This window comes from Mustelus asterias, chromosome 3 (genome assembly GCF_964213995.1).
Source record: "Mustelus asterias chromosome 3, sMusAst1.hap1.1, whole genome shotgun sequence".
NCBI lineage: Eukaryota > Metazoa > Chordata > Chondrichthyes > Carcharhiniformes > Triakidae > Mustelus > Mustelus asterias.
The window spans coordinates 103938286-103957582 of NC_135803.1; the positions used below are offsets into that span (position 1 = coordinate 103938286).

General features: G+C 38.1%; 1 protein-coding gene across 1 annotated transcript in view; it reads right to left on the bottom strand.

The window, feature by feature from the left end:
- Positions 1-580: 580 nt before the first annotated feature.
- arl8ba (ADP-ribosylation factor-like 8Ba) overlaps positions 581-19297 on the bottom strand; it is a 56264-nt gene continuing 37547 nt past the window's right edge. Inside the window, exons 4-7 of the mRNA XM_078209409.1 lie at positions 18022-18115; positions 6757-6824; positions 4398-4468; positions 581-1398 (exon numbers count right to left, since the gene is read on the bottom strand). Of these exons, the coding sequence (XP_078065535.1) occupies positions 1349-1398; positions 4398-4468; positions 6757-6824; positions 18022-18115 (283 nt within the window). The 3' untranslated portion in view covers positions 581-1348. The remainder of the gene's footprint in view (positions 1399-4397; positions 4469-6756; positions 6825-18021; positions 18116-19297) is intronic.

Genomic DNA, 19297 nt, shown 5'->3' on the forward strand with positions numbered 1-19297 from the left:
ACCCCCAAGACACTGCCTTCACAGGAATTGAACCTTCTCTGAGCTGCCTCAACTATACCCTGTACAGTTGTAGCAAGACTTCCTTTATAATTGATCCCCTTTGTAACAAAGACCAATATTCAATGTTCCTTTGTAGGTGCCTGCAGGGTAACTGATTGCAGGAACATAAAGATCCTTTGTACTGCAATATTCTGATGGTACCTTTTACGATGAAACTGGGTAATATCAGTTTTCACAGAAGATAAGAGCATCCTAAAAGTAGTCAAAAAGCAAAAGGGAGGGAGGAGCTTAAACAATTAAGTAGCAGGAAAACCTATGGGACTAAAGGCTGACCAGACCCTGGTCCTTACGGCCTGCGTCCGACGAGACTCTTAAAAGTCATTGCAGAGATAGTGGATGCATTGGTTCTAATCTTCAAAATTCTCTAGATTTAGAACTAAGAGGGCCTAACTCAAAATTAAGTCAAATTACACATCAGGCAACTTCTGAAACATCAGATGTACTTGCTAACTGTTAGATTGCCCACGAACAGAAAACTGAACAGCTGAAATCTGAATGATAACAAATATGACAATGATATGCCCTCATCAACTCCATTTATTTCAACAGAAGTGGGAGAGAGCACAATTATTCACAAGTCAACTAAATAGAAAAAGTAAACCAATTCCACATATATTATTTACAAATCTTGTAATTGGAAGTTTTGCATGCACAGTTACAGAAAGGTCACATGTTGCCCAATAGTGTCAAGACTCTAATGTTGAAGCAGTGTATTCAACCAAGCACATCCAATGCATAAATTTCAGTTATAGCATGTTAAATAAACTTCAGTGATGGTCCCCCAACTACAACGGACATATTCTATTTGTATGCAAAAGCTTATGACTAAATTAAATACTGTACCAACAGTGAACATTTAAAAAATTCTAGTGACATTGAAATATCTACAGCACCAACACAAGAATGGGGTGCAATGCAACATGCTCCATAACCCCATTTGTAAGGACATTAATGGTGAGAGATTGATAAAAGCTATAAAACATTACTTGATACTGCAGATTCCAAACACATGAGGCTAAGAAATAAGCATGATTATTTTCATTGGCTCTTCCTTGTGCTTTTCTATCACTGACTTCAACATTTGTCTCAATCATGATTTTTATATAATGGCATTTGTAAAGCAAGGTCAGTCTCTCACAATGAGAACATACTTTTCAGCGGTATGTCATGAGGGACTCAAAGTATTTCAATATATTCAGAATAGTGTATTTCTGCAGGTTGAAGAATGAAGTAAACTGAGTGGAGAAAGGACTGTGGCCAATCACACATGGGTTTTCACCGTTGAATTTCAGCTTCTTCTGGATTTTGAGTGCTGAATAAGCCACTGCAGGGTGATATCTAAAAAGAAAAATGCAAGTTAATGATCTGTAAAAATGTCCAGCTTCTTTCACTAACCCAATTAAAATAGACAGTCTATATCAAGGAGAGTTCAAAAACATTTTATTTTGATAACAAAGACTCCAACAACTTTTCTCACCTGTACAACAGAAAGGGAATGTGCAAAAACCTCACGTCTATTTGATTTCAAATAGAGTATATTAAACAGCTCAAAATTTAAAATATAGAAAATGCTGGGAAAAGAAAATCAGTAAGTCTGGCAGCATCTGTGGAGCGAGAAACAGAGTTAACATGGTGTCCAATATGACTGTTCTTCAGAACTTCATATTGGACTCAAAACATTCCTCTCCACAGATGCTGCCAGATCTGTTTTTTAGCATTTTGTTTTTATTTCAGATTTACAGCATTTTCTTTTGTTCCAAATTCAGTGCTGACAGTTATTTATATTAAACAAGACTCATTACAGGAACGTAACATTGTTGAAATACTCTCGCATGCACAGGATTCCACAATTCATTTAATTGAAATGTAAGCTTAAAGCTAACTTCAAAGCTTTTGCAGGTGAAGTTCAGATTGGGCTGATCAGGTTTGTAACACTGCACCTGGTTAACAGTCCGAGTTTGATACTCATTTGTAAATATGGTATTTACACTGCAACTGAAAATTTATTTTAAGTGCGAACGGTATTTTTCCCCTGGTTGAAATATGCAAAGCAATACCCTGCACGTGTAGTCCGATTCAGAATAGAATTCATCAACTGTGATGATAATTTACCACAGTCTACAATACAAACAAAATTCAAGGTCTCTGTTGTTCATGAAACTGAAATCCTGGACCTGTACCAATTCTCCTTTTTTAAGATCACCCTGTAAAATGGCTTTCCTACCTGGTTCATATGCTATGAGATCCTTCTCAAAACATGAACTTGTTTCTTCAGACACTAACCTTATATTTCTCATCGTATTTTTTATTTCAGATTTCTACCTTTCAAGGCTGTCTTAGGGAAATAGCAACATTTTTAATAACTTGTCTCAAAAATATCTTTGAACAGTCACTGAAGTGAAAGACATCAGGTTGATCAAGCTGAATCATCTGTACAATTTATCAAAGTAGATTTAAAACCAGAATTGTAAAATTACATTTAATCCCAGAATTTAGCAGGTACAAATTGAATTTATTACAATACAGCATGCTTTGTTTAACAAGACCATAACTACTTAGGTGAGCATTATCTGCAAGCTTGATGAAGTTTTCAAAGAATTACACAATTCCTCCAATAATTGATCTGGAGTTAACTGTCAGCTTACACAACTCTCCACCGCCTGTTAATGGCCCAAGTATCCACACAACTTATTTTCCCTCTTCACCATATTATTGATGAATCATGTCATTATCTTCAAGGTATCACTAAAGCTGAGACAGTAAGCACACTGGACTTCGGCCTCCTTTACACCTTCTGGAGGAGACACGTAAGCATTACACCGAAGTATAACCATGAAATAGAACCAATTGTACTACAAGCTGTGCTGTAACGGTATCACATCCACGAGATCCTGCATTCAAGTACATTAAATTGCATAATTGTACTTACCAGTGAGATGCCTAAGAAACATGCTGGAAAAAGTACTCAGGCTTTGTCCATTGAAGTGCAATGGAGAGATAATTATTGCCTGACAATCTTTTGCACTGAAAATTAACTTATAAAAGTGCGGCGTCTCATTTCTTCACACTGTTGCAAATTTTAAAATTAAAATATCACCTATAATTCAATTTTCTCTTCCTTCTCTATTTCACTTTCTCCAAGTGATCTACAATTGATTTAAATATTTTAGTTGACATTTCCTGGTTCAGACTCAGGATTCTTCATCTCATTTGGTTAAGGAAACGCCCATTGCTTGCCTCACCAACTGAGGTGCCTGTAAAGGATTCCAAGTTTTCTTGACATTAAATACCTTAAGTTTACAAAGTCTGTAAGTGCAATTAATGGTGTGTACCATTCACTCACTGCTGACTGCAAAATCTGGGCCAAGACATTTGGAGAGGGACTATTGAATTTTATCTTGAAACCACAGAAGCACTGACCTTATTCATGGACTCAAGCCAACTCAGGTTACCTAAATTATTCGTAACAGTCATCCACCAACTCCACCTGGTATGATACAGAGCTTTCCTTGACCACGGTAAAGATCAATACAAAAGCAGTCTCAAAGTTTGTTGATCGGATGGAGAAGGTTGCGAAGAGTCCCATTTTCTGAAGTGAGGGAGCCATCAGAACAACCCAACAAAAACTAAAAAGTCAGATTAATTCGCTGTTTGGTAGCACAGAACCCGAATATTGCTGAAAACACCCACTGTTAGATTTGATTCTGAGATTGGGCAGCACCTGCTGAACAATAAGAGTACACTAATAGCTACAGTAATAAGCAATTTGAGAAATCAATTGAAATGTGGCTCATTTACACTTGCTAGAAGCGACATACATTTGTATGCAGGGAGGCATTCTTGCAAACAAAAGGAACGTGTTCAAGCATTGCAACATTTTTTGAATTCCCAGGAGCTTGGGAAGCCTATAAGCTCCCTATTTCTATCTGCATGGCCACACCTTAGCCAAGAGTCGATATGCCAGCCAATCGGCACTTTTTCCCTGCAGTATAAATTGCGATAGTTTGAAATTTGGCTTTCTTGCCTTTGTCCTGAAGAGTGAAGACAAAAAGCTTTGCTAAATTTCTCCTTTCAGCAATATTCAAGTTCTGTATTAGTCATGCCACTCAGTTTCAGATAGACAAGACCAACTCTTCACTATTCCATACTAACTTTGGCCAGCTCATACTAGTTCAAATATCAGTTGTTTTGTACCCATTAGATTCTTGTAAGAGGCCCAGAACAGAAACCGATAGCTTTGCAGTTTCATTGTTTCTCCCCCTTCCTTTCTTAAATTGAGTGACATTCCAAAACACTAAACTTAATTGATAAAGGAAATTTGTATAATCTTTTCCTACCTATGTTATCCTTTTCTTTGCACGAAATTGAATAGCAGCAGATTTCTCTATCCTGAATAGCAGCCAAATTCCTAAAATAGAAAAAGCAATTAAAAATATAAAAGCAACTTCATTCTAAGGAAAATATTCAAATATTCGGCTCATATCAAATATGTACAAATTATAAGGCTGGGACACACCAACAACCATAATATTCTAGTTGCCTGCATTCATACTGTAAAAAAATCCACTTTACCATTTCTCCCAAATAACCAATGCAGTGCAATGTCACAAAGTTTGAACAGTAATGCCCTGTGCAAGGAAATCATCTTCAAAGTGAAATACACAATCTTCCAACAGCTAATTGTGTATACTTTGTTAGCCAGTAAGGCCAGGCTGTTATGCATGACAGTAGCCAGATAGAATTCCAATGTATTTTGACTGCTCATTAGCATTCCATGATATTGTTTAGCTGAGGAATTGGTGGTGTTGTTCCTGTGATATCAATCAACTGCCCAATCTTCAAGGGAATTAGAGGTCCATTAAATCTATTCTGAGCATTCACTGGACCAGCAAAGGCATTAGAATGGCCTACATAAAAAGACAAGTGTTTACCAAAAGGAGTCACGAGAATAACTGATCAGCCACCAGATAAATCAATTGTAAATCTTATTTTTGTACAGCATCTACACGATTTTTTAAAGATATATACAAATTAGATAAGTTACTTAAGCATTTATCAAGCTGATTTAACATATCGTATCCAATTAGCAATACATTTAAGGTTAACTGCAGTTATGAGAGCTCTGTAGCGAAAATAGAAGATAATAGGGGAGAATTTAGCATCAAGTTGTCAACGTAAATGTTTTGATTGAAAAGCTACGCAAAAAATGTGGGACTATAACATTGTACTGGCCAAGTGTCAATGGTGCCACTTCCAGAAAAGCAGGATTAAGACCAATCTGTGCCTTATTTCCATGAGGTCCAAATACCCTTTAATTGGCTACAAAACCAGTATCACAATTCAGGGAGCAAGAGCCCAATTACTACTGATGAACTGATATTTAGGAGAAAACACACTTACCATAGTTCCCCAATAACCAAAGCAAAATGTAATGTGCAAGGTGACCATGATCTGAGTTAATGTACTTCAGTCAAAAAGTTGTAACGTATCAAGACCAAGGATGGGAAAGTGGCAGTGTATAGCACTGTTGCCTCACAGCACCAGGACCTGGGTTCAATTCTAGCCTTGGGTGTGAACAGTTTGCACTTCATGTCTGTGTGGGTTTCCTCCCATATTCCAAAGATGTGCGAGTTAGGTTGATTGACCATGATAAATTGCCCCCGTCAGGGGGACTAGCAGGGTAAATACGTGGCATTATGGGGATATGGATTGGGTGGGATTGTCATCAGTGCAGGCTCGATGGGCTGAAAGGCCGCCTTCTGCACTGTAGGGATTCTAAGATGACCGATTACAATTCAGGAAGTCAACTAGCATATTTAAAATAAAACAAAAAGGTTCCTCTTTGCAGGATCACCCCACAATTCCCAGATCCACAAGAGATGAGCTTCTCTACAAGGTTAATTCCAGATCAATTGGTCAGAAGTTAGGTATTAGAGCATACTCCTGTAATTTTTCCTCAATTGAGCTGGCCCATCAAGTCTGCACTAACTCTCAGCATCCCACCCTATCTCCGTAACCCAACACATTTACCCCCCTAACCTACATATCGTGGGGCACTATGGGGCAATTTTAGCAATGCTAATCCACCTAAGCTGCACAATCTTTGACTGTGGGAGGAAATCGGAATACCCGGAGAAAACCCATGCAGACATGGGGAGAATGTGTAAACTCTACACAGGCAGTCACCCAAGGCTGGAATTGAACCCAGGTCCCTGGCGCTGTGAGGCAGCAATGCTAACCACTCTGCCACCCTGCCATCCCTGTATACAGTTTAGAAGCAAGCAACATTTGGAAGCAATGTTCCTTCTAAGCTGCATGACCAACTAAAAGCTCCAGCACAGGCTACACAAGTTACCACTCGTGCAGCTATGTAACAAAAATTAAAAGGATTGTGTATCAAGGCAAACTGCCCTTAAAAATAGCATTTTGTACATTTCACAACATTAATTTGAAGCATTTTGTTCCCCACCCCCCCAGCTTTTAAAGGCATGATAAAAATTTAAGTTGAAACACAAGGGGTTTCTATATCCTTAGAAGCATTTTATCTTAAAAACAAAAATTGAAGTATATTCAAAGAAGCAGATATTGATAAAGTTCAATACATCAACTTTAATTTCTTAATACCATTATTACCATGTAGGCAAAAACTAAAGGAGGAAAAAGTGTGTAGTTTATTTATCTACAACAATGGCTTACATTTTTTCAATGAGCTGTTTTTCATCCAGAGCATTTGGAAGATCTCTCTTATTTCCAAGAACTAGAACCTGAAAAGATAAAATCTACTGTTACAACTAATATTGCGGCAGAGGATACATGTTCAGCTCTCAAAGGGTTATTCCACTGAAGCACAAGCCCTTTGAGAACCAACTTGTTCATAGTAAAGTGAGGTCTTTCGAACATGCGAGTGAAAAACCACTTCTCAATCTCCTGCACAAGGATACATTACTCGAAGTGACAGTAGGCTAGTTATCTTCCTTCCATCCCCTTAGAAAACTGCAAATCTCAAAAGCACATGCAAGATGAGGAAGAACATCTTACTTTATAAATGTGCAAAATAAATTTTATATTAACAAAGACAAAATTCAAACTTTGTGCATCAAGTGTTAATATTGCCGCTTACATTTGTGTGAAGAGCAGCTGTTAGCTTGGGGATCTCCCCCAGTTAACAGCAGTCACACATGATCATTATTAGATAGCATACTTGCATCAGCATTTCATCAGTATATTTTAGAGGATCTCTTTCGATCTGGAGTGACAATGGATGTAAAAGCGTGGCATCCCAAAGTGGCTGCCCAGTTACCTAGTGTCCATAACTTAACACCACTGTCACTGCCTTCTACCATCCCCAAGATACCCATGTGACACTTCCATTTGACGCCAACTCACCCCATATGACCTATGAGGAAGGTGCTGAATTATTGCAGCTTTGCAGTGAACCATAATTGAATTACATGCATTAGAAACTGGACTGACACCAAGTTATTAACTGATTTCAACCAAATCCCCAGGCCACAGCAATTATAAACATCACCAGTCAGCCAACAACACAATGAGTTCCTGATGGGCAGCCTGCCAAGGATATTGAGACAAAACATTCCAATCAACACAAAGCTACAACCATAGTACACTGCCAGGGAAATGCTCAAATCCATGCATGCTTTCAGCCAGCGAGTAAAGGGGTTTCAAAATAGGCCATTAGCAAGATGCATTGGTAGGACCTTTGGACTTCACCAAAATGCACAAGACAAAATATTTGGAAGTTAGCATTCCAGAAAACACTTTCCTTCCTGACCTTGAACACAGTTAAAAGTTGGCATTGCCAATCCCACAAATCAGTAGAATGTGCAACTCAAAAGTGACACGTCCACTTTTGTGGCCTTGTTAACTTATCAAGCATGTCAGTTCTTACAAGAAGCCTTGGGTTCAAATTAAACTAGCATAAGCTTGCAAAGGATATAGATAAATCTGTTCATTATGGGGCAGAATGCTGTGGATCCAAATATCCTCAAACCCTTGAGCAACATAGGGATTGAAGTTGCAAAATATTGAGACTGGAATCCAGCAAATAAATTTACAGTTGTCACAATCAGATTAGGATACACGAGAAATCTGAACGCTCAGTAATTTGACAGAATTATGCCACAGGATTTCATGTTTTTAAACAAAAGCAAACTTTAAAAAAAGTTAATATTGCTTACTTCATTATACATAACACTGTGGTGCACTATAAACAGTTCAACTTTAGTTCCCTTATCTTCAAAATATTGGAAGCTCACTCACCTTTTCTTCAGACCAGCCCAAAGGCTTGTTACAGTCCTCCAGAATTTACTCGAATTCTCCTTGTATTCCAGCTATTCCTGGAGATACAAATTTCATAGGGGTCCTTCCATTTGCTCTCAACTAATCAACTCTCCAATTTCTCTTTTCAGACCTCAAGACTGCGGACACAACTTTCACCTTGGCTTTGGACACTCATTTTCTCAATTTGCTCCCATAGTGTACATACATCTTTCAAGCTAGCTACTTTCTGCCACATGGCTCTGTGAGGACCACCGTTTATTTCTTCCTGTAGCTTCAAACTAGGCAAATCTTCAAGGCACCTTTCTCTTTAAAAGTCGAGATTGAGCTTAAGCATTCACCTGCATTTTGGTCAGCGAATGAAGTTAACCTTCTCCCTGCTTAACGACAGGCCAATCTAACATTAATTTCCATTGGCTCTCCCCACTGGGTTGCAGTCTGAACAAGACCAAAGCTACAACCAGTTCATCTGTTCCCAAACTGAACTGCTTGCTTCGGTCAGTAAGATGATTAGATAAATTAACCAAATAAACCTGCTAACCAAAGCTACAACCAGAATCACATTCTTTGGGAATGTGGCATGCTTTGGGATGTCATCAAACAGAAAATTAGTTATTCTACTTTCAACACAATAGTTATGACATTTAGCTTTATTAGTACTCAGTCTTACCAATATAGGGATGTTTTCTGAGTGGAAAAAAGGAATATGATGGGCAGTCCTGTTTGGTATCTTGGGATGATAATCACAAAAACATCCGCATATTGTTAAGACTGAGTACTAATAAGCTAAATGTTGAAATTGCTCAAAGGTTGCAAACACTGTGGCGTCAAGCAAGGCCCGGTCAACACAAACCAGAGAAAGACTTAGATATTTTACAGATCCCATTTTGATAAATGGGATTTCCAGGAGAGGAATCAATGGTGAATCTGAACATTGCAGTCAACTAAGACAATAGAAATGTTACATTAGAGGACACCTTTTGAGGCAGGACAGCATTTCATTACTGAATTTTTAGATGATTTTATAAAAAATAAAATTTTATAACAAGTGTTTAATCAAATTTTAGTCAGTGATGCATTAATCAGGAAGCCATTTAGCCATTATGGTTTAAGCCATTTAACTATAAACAGTCAGAATCAAAAGAACATTTTTAATGATAAATTAGTGTTTAATGTGTGGTAGTTTTAAATTACATAACCAGCTTTAAGAAGCATCTTGGGCGTATGCGCAAAATGTAAAATTTTCATCTGTAACAAATGTTAGAAGAGTGGGGAGTATCACCCTATCAAACATCACTATGTAAAATGAGAGGGTGATTCACAAGAAGAGTTACTTGGACTACATTTGTTTTTCAATGTAGTCTATGCAAAAGGACAAGACCCAAAAAGAGGCCCAAGTCAACATGAGGCCCATCTGCATTCTGATTTAAATGTAAAAATGCATAGCTACGCAAGGGTGATCTCTTCCAGTTACTAGCAAATCTTCTAGTTGGTTCAAAGAGATATTGCCCTACCTTCATCTAGAGGAAGAATACCATGGTCACAAGATCAATGTCATGATAACTAGAACACTGACAACAAGATCTAATAACCAAGTACTAGACTGCTGAGATGGCCAAACTTGGAAAAAGTCATAAGGTTCCAGAGAAGAAAATTTGTAAAGCTCTCAGTCCTCATCAGAAGAGATAGCAATAAGTTTGAAATAAATAGTGATATAGAATTAAATAGAAATAGTGACAAAGTAGGCAGGACAGAGTTATTACAAAATAAATGATAAAATGGACACCTTACATTGGTAGATTTGACTTTCAAAGTGATAAAAAATGATGAGGCACAAAAAGTGAGCAAATTGGCCATATGGTAAGCTTGATAATAGATAAGGAAATTAAGGCAGAACTAAAGTAGATAGAGCTAAAAAAAAAAGCAATTAGCTGAAATCAATCAGGATTACTACATTAATAAAAACCCACCATTCAAAAATACTGGAGCCAGAAAGCAAAGGGCTAAGAAACAAATTTACAGGAGCCCAAAGTTCATATCAAACCAAGTAAGGAAAGGTCTTGACAGACCAAGCCAAGTCTCATGTCCTGTAATTATTTCAGCTGGAAGAATATTTTGCATGCAGATTATCCAAGGGCAATAATCAAGTTGGCATAGATAAACTTTGTAAATGTATCAGGGCTGCTGATAAGTTGGAATTATTTAATACTATTGGGGAAAAGGAGATGGAGTTTCATTGATTAACAGAGATAGGGTTTCTGGACCAGACAAAACAACAGTTAAAGATTTGAAATGCCTGAATGCTAAAAATCCCAATGTATTACCCAGTGTGTTCATGATTTAGCTATAGGAATAATTCTGGAATTAAAACCTGTAGGACTATATTTATACCAAAACATAGGCGATCAAAGGGCTCTCAAACATTGACAATTGCTAACCAACAATTAGTTCTACAATCCTTAGATTATCTATGAAACTCATAGCAAATAGATTGTCCAACGCTGTGGAATAGGCATTTACAACTGGTTCTTCCGGATGCAATGAGAACATTGTAATCCTAAAAAAATTTAAATATGACAAAAGACATGAGATCCTCCAGTGGTATTCAGACATTTAGCCAAAGCATTTGGCCATAAACAATGAGCAGGAATTAATGATGAGGCCTTTGCTTGAAGGAAAACAAATAAATGTGATTCCAATAAAATGTTAAATAAGGGGATCCTATGTCCCAAACACATCTTAACATTGCAATGGATACATTGTCTGCATTGGAGGAAAATCATGTAGGTTTGAGTAAATAGTGATTCCAGAAAATTCTACACATTTTTAGCTTTCGTCAACAATATGGTTTTAAGCAATTCATGTACTAGTATGATGCAAAACCTGCTGATTCAAGAAATTTTGCAGTAAGATTGGTCTCAAAGTTAATATACCACTGGATTTTAACTGTCATTTAAGAACAAAACATTCCAATTTCATTAGAGCATGGAAGGTCAAAGGGATCGATCTAAAATACATTTTACATTGTGCGTTTGAAAAATACCTTGGAAAATGACCTAGGCTGGGTATAGGAGGAAGATGCCTGGATTGATAATTTAACGTCAAGTTCTCTCAAACTGTCACAACATTTCAATATTTTAAAAAACCTATTTTATTCCTTGCTTTATCAATTAGTTCTTATGGATTCATTTCATAGCACACTGATCAATCTTGATAACACTATTAGAAAAGCAGCCAAATATTTGTAACCTCCCTCCGAATATTGCCAATGGAATGTTATATTGCAAGGCAAGAATATTCTTATAACCATTCTTACAAAGATTGAATCATTAAAACCAACTTCAGACCAGATTATCTTGGCTTCTTTTTAACACTGCAGCAAAAATTTCGATCAAAAGAATAATCATTTAAAACCTTCATAAACTCAGCATAATTGAGGTATTACCAAATACCCTCCTGAGTGGGCTTGCAGATATGTCATCTGCTCCCAGATTATCTGGCAGCCAAAAAGTGAAATTTTTCTAAACTGGCACAATTATGAATTTAATAAGTGAGCTACACTGAATTATCAGGGCATTGGCACTTTGTATTTTTGTTACAACACTATCTCAAACCACTGACTACATGTTTAAATTGCTTTAAACAGCCCATTTTTATTTGCACTCTTTTACTTGGGTGTATTGCATATTCCATCAGATACTTTTTAATCTTTCGGCAGACCTGTAATCAAAGCAAGTGCTGCAATACTGTTAACAAGACAATTTCCTGTATTTTGGGCTGAGGCCCAGACTTTAAAAATAAGGATCTTCTGACAAGATTCTCCATCTTCAAGGACAAGGTCCTCAAATATGGTTTTACTGCTCATCTTGAGCCAGGCACTCGAACAGATAGCTAATTACTTTTCAAATCTAATCACATATTTTGTAAAGACTAGAACATAGATGTTACAATTAGATTGAAGACAACAATAACTCTAAAATCAAAGCCTTTACTGACACCCAAAATGTAAAATGTTTCAGCTTTATCAGTTCAAGAGGAAAATTATGTGAACAAAACAATTCAATGAAATCTTTAAGGATTGTTCAGTTTAAAAGCTTCACCTAACAAATTTCCATATTTGCCATGTTTTTAACATTACAACTTCTACAAATTTTTATGGGTGAATGACTTCATCTTTTATATTTTCTACATTTTATCTCATTAAAATTCCTTTTTCTTTAGTTTCAGTAAAAGTTCTGTATTATTTTATCACAATTTATTGCTCTCAGCAGATCTGACGATGGAGTGCTATCTATCTGTCCTTATAAATGGATTTCGGTCCAGCTCTTGACCTTGCCCTCATTTCAGTTGACTGTGGCTACAATGCCTTTAATTTAGTTTTACATCACCTATGGTTTTGCTAGTTAGTTTGAGTTTGAGTTCCATTAAAACTTGAAATATCATCAATGCTTTATCTAGCTAGGTGCTATCATTTGGTACAAAGGAAAGAGTTCGTATTCATAAGGCAGCTTTTACTGGAGAATCCATAAGTTTTGTCTTGCAGGAAGAAACTAGACTAAAGTTACACCCAATAATGAGGCACTGATGACATCTACCAGTGGTGGGGCAGATAATGCTGGCAGAGGTAGTTTTCAAAATGTGACTCCTTTGGTGCCTTTTCTTTTAAACATTGCCACTAATAGCTGACAATACAGACTAATAGGTCAATTATCCACTTATGAGGAGCTTTTTTTCTGTGTTTGCTCACATAATAGTGACTTACACTGCTATGAAATTGAGAAATCCTGAAGTAATCCTGAAGTACCAAATGTCTACATATGGCTGCGTAGGAATTTGCTCCACTGACACTTTCTGTTTTGACATTAAAAATGTTAAAAAGTACTTCATAAATGCAAATTGTACCTTACTGGAACCCTAAACAATAATCTTTGGGAAGCTGAACATTCTCCACCTGAAGCATTTCAAGTAACAGCTGTGAAGCTGAAGTCTGTTGCTCATTCTGTCTCACATTAACTGGGAAACTCTAGAGCCTGCATTGAGACTACAATTGAAGATCCAAACTAAAATTACTACAGGCATAGATCAAATCACTGGTGTTTAACAGAATTGAAATGGAACTGTGCACAGCAGATGTAAAGCAGTAAAATCAAGATTCTTATCTGCAGAGCCAAAACAGCCGCGAAACTGTGCTCTTACTAAAAACCTGAGCTACTACACCCTCTGCTGTACCATAGTGTATTGCAACCATTTAAAATTGTGAAGTTTGAGCAGCTCATTCAAATTTCAACATCTTCCATATTTCTGACCAAACCGCAGTCCAGGGTAACACAAACAAAGTTTTACAAAGCACTAGTGAAATTACTTGTGTACTAATACCAGTTTACAAACAACTGCAGCACCATGACTTTGACAACCATCAATCCTAAACATTGCAATTAGTTTTAGATTTGCTCCTCATCGAGATGACTCTCAGGTTATGATTCTGAAGATGCTGGCAGCTATCAAGTACCAAGCCCGCATGCAAGCACTTGATGGATTACAATTAAACATGCTTGCTACAAGAATGGCTTAGTGGAGATATTCTTAACTAAGTCAGAAAGTTCCAAGTCCCACTCCAGGGAATAAGGCATATAAATCCAGGTTGGCACTTCAGTGCAATACTGAGGGAGCACTGCACTGTTACAGGTGCCATCTTTCAGATGAAATCTTACACTGAGACCCCACCTGACAAGTTTAACTCTTGTTGAAAATGCCTTTTGCTTAAATTATGCAAGGATATAAATTAAATTGACAGTCCAATGTGGTACTACAGAATCATCACCAGAGGGGAAAAAAACTGGTAGAAATAAGAAATAACAAGGGAAAAAAGTACCTGGTGGAAGTAATCTTATAGGTCCACAACAGTAGTTCCAGTGGGTCACCGTATAAACCAAGAAATACTGAGGGTTTGTAAGAAAGGTGCAACAAGAATCATGGTGATTTTAACATGCATATTGACTGAAATAACCAAATTGGCAAGGGCAGCCTCAAGAGAGTTCACTGAATGTATTAGAGATTGTTCTTTGGAACAATATTTGGAACCAACCAGGGAGCAAGCTATTTCAGATTTGGCATTATGCAATGAGTAGGACTAATAAATGATCTCTCAGTTAAGGATCCTACAGGGAAGTGTGATCATAGCATGCTAGAATTTCAAATTCAGTTTGAGGGTGAGAAACTGGAGTCCCACACTAGGATTCTGGACTTAAAAATAAAGAAAATTACATAGGCATGAGGACAGATTTGGCCCTAGTGGACTGGCCAGGAAAACTAAAAGGGAGGATAGTTGATGAACAGTGGCAGACATTTGAGATGATATTCAAGTCCACCCAACTAAAAGAAAAGCTGGCAAGAGGGAGAAGGCTTCCATGGCTAAGCAAGGAAGATAGGATAAAGACAAAACCAAGGCATACTGTATTGCAGAGGCCAGTGGTACACTGGAAGATTGGGAAGCTTTTAAAGATCAACAAATGGTCACTAAAAAGTAATACAAAGAGCAAAGACAAAAGAAAACAAACGCAAAATATAAAAAACAGACAGGTGAAGCTTCTCTATCTAAAAAGAATAGCTAAAGTGAATGCTGGTCCCTTGGAAGATGAAGCTGGGGAGTTAATAGTGGGGAATGAGAATTGGCTGAGACACTAAACCAATGTTTTGCCTCAGTTTTCACAGCTGAGGACTTGAGCACCATCCCAATAATAACAGAAAATGCAGAGGGTATAGAAAGGGAGGAACTATCACTAGGGAAAAAGTACTGAACAAATTATTGGGATTAAATGCAGACAAGGCCCCAGGGCCTGATGGCTTACATCCTAGGGTCTTAAAAGGAAGTGGCATTGGAGATAGTGGAGCCATTGGTTACAATATTCCAAAGGCCTTGGATGCGGAAATAGTTCTGGAGGATTGGAAAAATGCTAATATAACACCCATGTTCAAAAAAAGGGAGGCAAAATGTAGGAAATTATAGGACAAACAGTTTAACACGTCATTGAGAAACTGGTAGAATTCATTATAAAAGGAATAACAAGACATTTAGAAAGTTAAAATGCAATCCAGAGTCAGCATGGTTTTGTGAAGGGTAAATCATGTTTTGACTGATTCGCTCGAGTTCTTCAAAGATGTAACAAACATGGTGTATGATGGGGATCCTGTAGATGTAGTATGTCTGGGCTTCCAGAAGGCATTTGATAGTGTGCCACACAAAAGGTTAATACACAAGGTTAGTTCACATGGGATGTGTGGTAATTTATTAGGTTGGATAGAGGATTGGCTATCAACAGAAAGCAGAACCAGGATAAATGGGTCTTTTTCGAGTTGACAAGATGTAACTCATGGGGTGTCACAGGGTTCAGTCTTTGGGCCCCAACTATTTACAATCTATATTAATGACTTGGATACAGGGATAGTAGGTACCATAGCCAAATTTGCAGATGGTATTAAAATAGGTGGGATAGTAAAATGAAATAAGAAATTTACCAAATGGACATGGATTGGTTAAATGAATGGGACAAAATTTGGCAGATGAAGTGGATACCGTGGATAAGTGTGAGGTTATTCATTTTGGTAGGAAAAATACAAAGGCAAATGATCTAAATGGAGAAAAACTTCAGAGTGCAGAGCGATCTGGGTGCATGAATCTCAGAAAGCCAGTGTGTAGGTACAGCAGGTAATAAGGAAGACAAATGGAATCTTGGCATTTATAGCTAAAGGAAGAGAGCATAAAAGTAGTGACGTGTTGCTGCTAAGGTACAAGCATTAGTGAAACTGCAGTTAGAACGTTGTGTATAGTTTTGGTTCCGTTAAGGAGGGATGTAGTTGCATTCAAGGTGGTTCAGAGGAGGTTCACTGGATTGATTTCCGAGATGAGAGTTTGCCTTATAAAGAGAGATTGGATAGTTTAGGCCTTTACTCCCTGGAGTTAAGAATGAGAGGACACCTAATTGAGGTATACAAGATAAGGAGGATTGACAAAATAGATGTGGAGAGGATGTTTCCTCTTTGTAGGGCAACCTAGAACAAGAAGTCAGTTTTAGGATAAGGGGTGAATGGCAGATTTAAAACAGGAGGAGAAATTATGTCTCTCAAAGGGTCATGAGTCTGTGGAATTCACTACCCCAGATTGTGATGGATGCTGGGACTTGAGTAAATTTAAGGAAGAGGTGGACAGATTTTTAATTAGTAAGGGTTTTAAGGGCTATTGTGAATAGATAGGGCAGAGTCGAGGTTGAGATGAGATCAGCCACAAACATATTGAATGGCGGAGCAGGCTCAAAATGCTAAGTTGCCTACTCCTAGTTATGATTCTTAAGTTTGACATCTCAGATTAATATAAAAGATCCTAGAGCAGCATTCAATGAGATGGGGAGTTTCCTAGGGTCTTAGCCAATGGTTACCTATCAAACACCAAAACAGTGCTCGATTTCTCGCAATTCTACTTGAGCAACTTGGGTGCCACAATTATCTACTTAAAAGCAAAAATACTGCAAAAAAATTGTAAATCACTAAGTCCGGACACTAAGACACAGGCTGGAACTTTCCAACCTTGCCCGTAGCTGAGATTCTCCAGTCCCGTTGGTGAATGGAATTTTGGCAGAGTGCCAAATTCTCCACACTGAGTGGTGGCAGGGCAAATGTGATCAGAGAATCCCAGCCACTTATTGACCAAATCAAACTGCCTAGCAGTAACATTTGCTTCTGAAGCCATCACAAAAATTAGAATGACTTTGGGCAAAATAGTCTGCACTGACTCTCCGAAAGAGCACCTTACTCAGACCCACCCCTCCAGCTCTATCCCCATAACCCCACACAACTTAGCATGGCCAATCCACCCACCCTGCACATCTTTGTATTGTGGAAGAAAACCGAAGCACCCGGAAGAAACCCACGAGGAGAACGTGTAAACTCCACATAGACTGTCACCCAAGGCCAGAATAAAACCCAGGTTCCTAGGATTCTGAGGCAACAGTGCTAACCACTGTCACCTGAAGAAGGGGCTTAGAGCTTCGAAAGCTTGTGTGGCTTTTGCTACCAAATAAACCTGTTGGACTTTAACCTGGTGTTGTTAAACTTCTTACTGCACCTACTCCCAACAACCCAACACTTTAAAGCCAATATAATACTGAACCTGTGACTGCTCCCCACTTCACCCACATAAGTTAGAATGACTATACAACAAAATTTGATGACAGTCAAATCTTCTTTGCACAAGATCTGAAGTGACATACAGTAGACAAGTATCTTATAAAACAGAAGCAATTCAACAAAACTAGGTTAAGGAGCTGACTTCAGAATTTTCAACCAAAGGACGAAACTCTGGCCTATATTCAGCTAAATGGAAAAATTCTCAGATGAAGTGTCAAGGAGGACAGCTTTAAAGGGATCTCAACCTGCATTCAGATAAAGCGAAGGCAATTAAATACCTCATATTTAGGTTGTTATAAGCAGAGTTTTGAAAGGTCAAATTATGCTTCACTCCAAACAGATACTAAAATGTAATATATATTTTCTTACTAAGCTACAGATTTATATTAAATGCAAGGTCTCGTACACAAAGTTTAAGGTTAAAAAGTGCAAAATACAGAAATCAGATTGCAATTTATACTTTAATATAGTATAATTACGCACAGGGATTCCTTGCAGCTGTGGTTTATCTAACAGATTGTGAAGTTCGTTTCTAGAAGCCTCTATTTTGTCACGGTCTGCAGCATCCACCATGTATCTTTAAAAAGGAAAAGAGTGTAATATCAGTATTAATGCGACACAAAAGTAATCTCAAATTTGGTCAAGTCCTATATGACTCAATGGTGCAATCCATTTTCCATTTCTGTAACTGCAACCTGACACTAGGAGATCATCTATGGCAACCTTGATGTATTCATATTACAGTTTTTTGGGGAAAAGTTCTAAAATCTTGCTTAAGGATCCAACTGGCCAATATCAATCCCTCAACCAAGATGATAAAAAAGATCACGTTGTTAACCACACACAAATATTGGCAGAATACAGATGTTAGGTTGCGATGCTGACAACGAAAACAATAGAAAACACGGCCATGGAAATCACCTCAAGAGGCAGGGCAATATGCAAACCACATGTAGTTTTAAATCTGTGGTTCAGTGGCTGCAGTTTTGTCCACTGCATCAGTCACTAGTTTCATTTGGATAATTGTGCAGTTCTGATCGCCACACTACAGGCAGGATGTGATTGCATTAGAAAGGGAGCAGAGCAGATTAGTCAGGATGTTGCCTAGACTGGAGTATTTCAGCTACAGAGAGAGGCTGGCTAGGCTGGGGTTATTTTTCTTGGCCCGGTGGGGGGGGTTTGTACTGATCGAGATGTAAAAAGTTATGAAGGACATACGAGGGTTGTCGTGATGGGAGACTTCAATTTCCCAAACATCGATTGGAATATCCCTAGGGTAAGGTGTTTGGATGGGGAGGAGTTTGTTAGGTGTGTTTAGGAGGGTTTCCTGACACAGCATGTGGATAAGCCTACAAGAGGAGAGGCTGTACTTTATCTGGTACTGGCTAATGAGCCTGGACAGGTGTCGGATCTCTCAGTGGGGGAGCATCTTGGGGATAGTGATCATAACTATCTATGCTAGCATTGGAAAGAGATAGGATCAGGCAAGCTAGGAAAGTGTTTATCTGGAGTAAGGGGAAATATGAAGCCATCAGGCAGGAGATTAGAGGCGTAAATTGGAAGGAGGCATTCTCGAGGAAAAGTACTGAAGTAAGGTGGCAGATTTTCAAGGAATGTTTGTCTGGAGTTCTGCATGACAACGTTCCGATGAGATAGGGAGGTGTTGGTAGGAAACCGTGGTGCACGAAAGCTGCGCTAAACGTAGTGAGAAAGAAAAGAAAAGCTTACAAAAGGTTCAGAGAGCTAGGCGACGATAGGG